This window comes from Sorghum bicolor, chromosome 8, assembly GCF_000003195.3.
Source record: "Sorghum bicolor cultivar BTx623 chromosome 8, Sorghum_bicolor_NCBIv3, whole genome shotgun sequence".
NCBI lineage: Eukaryota > Viridiplantae > Streptophyta > Magnoliopsida > Poales > Poaceae > Sorghum > Sorghum bicolor.
In genome coordinates this window covers 218,915-224,009 of record NC_012877.2, presented here as the reverse complement: position 1 = coordinate 224,009, position 5,095 = coordinate 218,915, and the positions used below count along the sequence as shown (strand labels likewise).

At 51.7% G+C, this 5,095-nt stretch overlaps 1 protein-coding gene across 1 annotated transcript; it reads right to left on the bottom strand.

Annotated features, from left to right (window-relative positions):
* LOC8072902 (protein DWARF 53) lies at window positions 224-4,851 on the bottom strand. The gene is made up of 3 exons (XM_002441614.2): window positions 3,445-4,851; window positions 2,754-2,982; window positions 224-2,625 (listed from the first exon to the last, which is right to left on the bottom strand). The coding sequence occupies exons 1-3, from the start codon at window positions 4,617-4,619 to the stop codon at window positions 643-645; spliced, it is 3,387 nt and encodes a 1,128-aa protein (XP_002441659.1). The 5' UTR covers window positions 4,620-4,851; the 3' UTR covers window positions 224-642.

The following is a 5,095-nucleotide window of genomic DNA, read 5'->3' as shown; positions in this document are numbered from 1 at the left end:
AGAACATGCAGCCTGTGGCAGGTCTGAGAGTACAGAGAGTTACGTAGCTAATTGGCAACAATTTCACAAGATTTTAATGCATAAGGACTTCTAAACTTATCTTAGCTTGTACGGTTCACCTCTTCAGAGGAGGGCGTCACAAAGAAGCTTGACCGGACTAGCTAATCAGCACCACAGAAACAATTCAAGCTGTCGGCCAGTTTGAATGCATCAGGATATGGAATTCCACATGAAAGGCCATCACGGCCGTACAAATACATTAACAAATATACACATGTACGAGCAACAATACAATTTATTGAGAGCCATCAATCAGAGGGATGAGCCATGATCATTGATCACAATACATCATGTGATGCTCCGAAGCAGCCAAGTCTGGACGTCATGATCTGATGGCAGACCCTACCTAATCTGTGAAGCCCCAAGTCATCGACTTCAACGAGTAGCTTGCTAGGCTACGTACGTACATACAGCTTAATTACATTATTTTTAAGATACCCAAATAATGATATGATGCTATACTAGTACACTACTATATGCTACTATGCACTATGGTGGGTGGGGTGGGCTAACCACTACTTATGTGCTAACCAATACTTACAGCTAGCAATAATGCAAACCCTATACAGACACATATCACCATCACCAATCCAGAACTATTGTCGAGGGAAGGAAAGCTCCAAAACCATCTTCTTTCACCGGCATTTCATTCTCACAGGCAACCAATCTCAGAGTACAGCTGCTCAAATTCTTACACCTGACTTTCAGCTGCTCAAGGCTCCTGGCAAACACCTGCTCCACCCACGTCCGCACAGGCCTCTTCTCATGTGAATCAGATGCCCATGCCGCTGCCACTACTTGCTCCATAGCCACAGCATCGATCTCCAGCCTGCACCTGGAGCCTAGAGTCTTGCTCATAGTACTGCTAAATTCCTGCATGATGTCCTCACAAAGTTTGCCAAAGTCAAATGGTTTGAAATTGATTGACTCATCCACTGAACGTAAGAGGTTGCCCACATATCCCTCTAGATCACTGGACGAGTTCTCATGGCTGCTACTGCTGTCATCATCACCATCATGGGCTTCGGCCTCATCACCTGGGAGGTTCAAGTCGAATGGAATGCTTGATGTTCTATGCAGTCGCTTTGAAGTGCTCGGTGATTCTGCTGTCTTTTCTTGCCCATCAGAGATGTGGAGCTTCCGCTTACTCAAAGAACTAGACAACAAAGATGCTTGACTGTTTCTCAAGGAATGCCTTGAGGAAACTACAACTTTGCCTCCAGAGTCTCCACCGATGTTGGCTGTGCCTGGCTCAACTATGATCTTCAGTTGATGTCCACGAGCTGCCACAACCTTTTCTTCTGAAAAAGCATTGTCCTGTTCCATCCCAAGAGAGGCATCTTGATATCCTTGGATCATTCTTGTAGACAACACCACAATTGAGTCATTAAGGTCAGCCACCCGTCCCCCATGCAAGTCCTTGTACCTGCCAGTCTCCATGGCATGAATCAGGCTCTCCTGAACAAGGCAGTCAGCTTTGTCAACATTGTCAAGAAAGATAACTGATCGCCGCTTCTTTCTCAACTCTTCAGAGATACAGTCAGTGGCACGCTTTCCTCTGAAATTGGGGTTACCCCAGTCATGGAGGCTTAGGTCCAGATATATCAGGTTCTCTGAGCTACTGTGCATGAGCTCAGCAAGTGCCACAGCAACTCTCCGCTTGGCAATGCTATCTGGGCCATAAAAACTAAACCATATGTCATTCTTCTTGTTTGCACCACGATGCCTCTCCATTGACCTGCACCGCACAATGGATGCACAAATAGCACTCAAGGCTTCCTCCTGCCTCCCAACAGCCTTAAACAGTCGTTCCATGAGTAGCTTGTAATTGCTCAAATCATAAGTTTGTGCTGCGAGGGGTGAAGGCCTCTGCCATTGGCCAAAGGCAGAAGCACCTCCTGAAGCTGCTGGATGCAGAGCACTAGGTGAAGTTTGATCCCAATTTGAGGAACTCCTAAAGCAAGTGTAAGGCTGTGCAGAGAAGTGAGGAGGCTTAAGATTCAGATCATCAACCTTCTTGGGCATCAGCTGGATCGACCCTTCAGCATCCTCTACATGTTTACGCAGTGCATTACTTGAATCCTTGGAAGAAGATCCACGAGGGGTGGCCAACGCCAAGTCAGTGGTCACAGCTGCAGCAGATGATGGTGACACATGATCTTCAGGGTTGTCACAATTTGATGAGTTGCTATGTTGGGATGGCACAGCCCTATCTTGGAGGGGTTCATCACTCTTTGATTGCCTGACTTGAAGGTTCAATGCAAGGTCTGCATTCATTTGGGTGGAAATAGATGGCGCCGAAATACTCTTTGCAGTTGTGTTGGTATGTAGAGAAGACACTGCAGAAGGTCTAATAACCTCCCTTTGAAGTGCAAGTGACTGTGAACTTTGGTTTGGATTTGCACATCTTTCCCTGTCAACTCGAACATCCATGTGATGTCGAAATAACTGGCAAGGATCTCTGTTGATCCTATTGCAACCTTGGTGGAGTCGTAGGCAGTACTCATTCCACTTCTTCTTCAGATTCTGTATTTTTGTACTCAATACCATATGATCGTCTCTAACCTGCACTGAAGAAAAACTGTACATCTTTTATACCAACCAAATCGAAAACTATTCATCTATCAGCAAGTTGTACAAGTAGCATTTACTATTTAACTTCCAGATTCTAGAAGATAGAAGTAGCCTCACACCTTGAGTGCATCAAACCCATTGTTAGGACCCATCATGCTGCCATTGTGCAGCATGGAAGGTAGACCTTCTTGGTGAGCTTCAGCTGTAATGCCACTTCCTCTAATGATAGTTGCAACTTCTTGCTCATATCTATCGTTGCACTGTTGACATCGCAGGGCCTGAGGGCAGGAATTTGCTTCATAGGTATCGCACATAAAACCTCCAAAAGGAACAAATGACTCCACGAAGCTGCAAATTACAAGTATGAACTGTTAGATCCTGCGGATGCTAATGAGCATAACTTGAGAAACATAAACAAGAGTCATCTGGTGGCTATGTCACTTTGTAACAAAGTGCACATGTTACCCCTTGTTATTAACTCCTTCCACAAGAGAAGGAACTATTATTATTATACAAAGAGTACAAGACTGAAACTGTAAGATGTCCAAATGAGGCTATCAGACATGTGTGGAAACATCCATACTAGAAAGGGCAAGCACACAACTCCAGTCTACAAAACATTAAATTAGTCAAGAACAGCAGCATCATAAAGTAATCACAGTACTCGTGGTGACAAGCAGACATAACAACGTTCGTCCTGGTTCTTGTGATATAGACCAAAGCACAGCAATCGCCGCACATGGATGCACAATAATAAATAAAATAAACAAGTGATCTGGCGATGATGGATAGAAAGGGAGTACTGCGTACCTTGTAGTGGCAGGCATGGACAAGGCAGGAACCGTGGTTACTGGAGCTGGAGGAGGCACAAGTCCGGGCGCAGGGCCGGCGTCGCGCACGGCGGTGATTGGCAGCAGCTGGAGTTCCCAGTCCTTGTCGACGAGCGGGAACTTGGAAAGGAAGGCGAGGTAGGTCTCGTAGGTGGCCGACCAGCCCATGACCCAGACCGTCTGGCGGGCGGCAGCTCTGTGCGTCTCGAGCAGGCGCGTGACCTCCGCCACAACCCTGCGAGCCGCGTCCTGCAGGTCGGCCTCGTCGGGCACCAGGTCCTTGAGGTCACCGATGGTGAAGATGATCCCAGAACCGGGCGTCGTCGTCGGTGCCGCCGCGACGGCGGCGAGGAGGTCCGTCTGATGATTGACGGGGAGGACGCGGTACGGTGACGCGTGGGCGAAGTCTGCGGCGGCGGACGCGGCCCCGACGCCGACGAGCATGGGGTTGCGTCCGCGGGCGAGGATGTCGGTGATGCGGCGGCAGTTGTCCTCTCCCGGCGCGGCCCCGGCGAGGGCAGGCGCGGGCGAGGGTACGTCGGCGTCGTCCGCGGCGGCGAAGCTGCAGAGGAAGAGCGGCGGCGGGCGGGCGCGCGTGGGGAGGCCGGCGCGGGCGAGCAGCGGGACGGGCGGCGCGGGGCGGAGGATGGCGACCTTGATCTCGTTGCTGCGGAATCCGGCGTCGGCGAAGACGCGGCTGACGAGCGGGTCGTCGAGGATGGCGAGCACGAGGTGGGAGAGGTCGACCTTGACGGCGGTGGCGGACGCGGACGCCTGGTGGTGGTGGTGGTAGAAGTGGAACGTGTCCGGGTTCCGGCGCTGGTTGGCCTGGGAGCGCTTGATGGCGGCCATGAGGGAGTTGGCGACGGGGGGCTCGTGCTGGTCATTGCTGCTGGAAGGGAGGCGGTCGAGGGAGACGGCGAAGCAGAGGTCGAGCGCCTTGAGCTGGAGGCGGGGAGAGTAGGCCGCACTGCGGGCGCGGGCGAGCGCGTCGCGGAGCAGCGGCGCGGCGGTGGGCGCGAGCAGCGAGGCGATGAGGTGGAGGGATGTGGTCTGCGCGTGTGCCCGGCGGCGCGCGGAGGCGACGGCGGCGTCGAGCGCCGTGACGGCGGGCGGGGCGAGGCACTGGCGCGCGGCGGGCACCGGCGTCGGCATGGGGCGGCGTGGAGTGGAGTGGAGTGGAGTGGAGTGGGATTAGATTTGACTGGGCATAGGGGCCAAGTGTAAAAACGCGAGGAGGAGTGAAACGGGAAATAACGGCAAAGGCACAGGAAATCACGTTGTTCCCTCTGCCTGCTGCCGGTTGTGGTGGTTGTTTGAAATGAGTTCGCAGGGCAGCAGGGGTAGGGAATTTGGGGAATGGGCGGCTGCTGCTGCTGCGGCTGCTCTATTTTATTTTATATATATATATATATATCTCCACTATTTTCTGTTCATCTTTTATTCTTCTTTTGCTGTTTCTCTAGTGGAGTTTTGAGTAGAGAAAGGGGGAAAAGGAAAAAACAAAATTGCTGGGCGCAGCGCAGGCAGAAGGCTGCTGCTGATGCTTTCGGGAGATGTCGTTGCTGTGGCCTGTGGGCCCCACGCGTCACTCACGGCGCTTCTTTTTTTTTTTTGTGGGTGATGCGGTG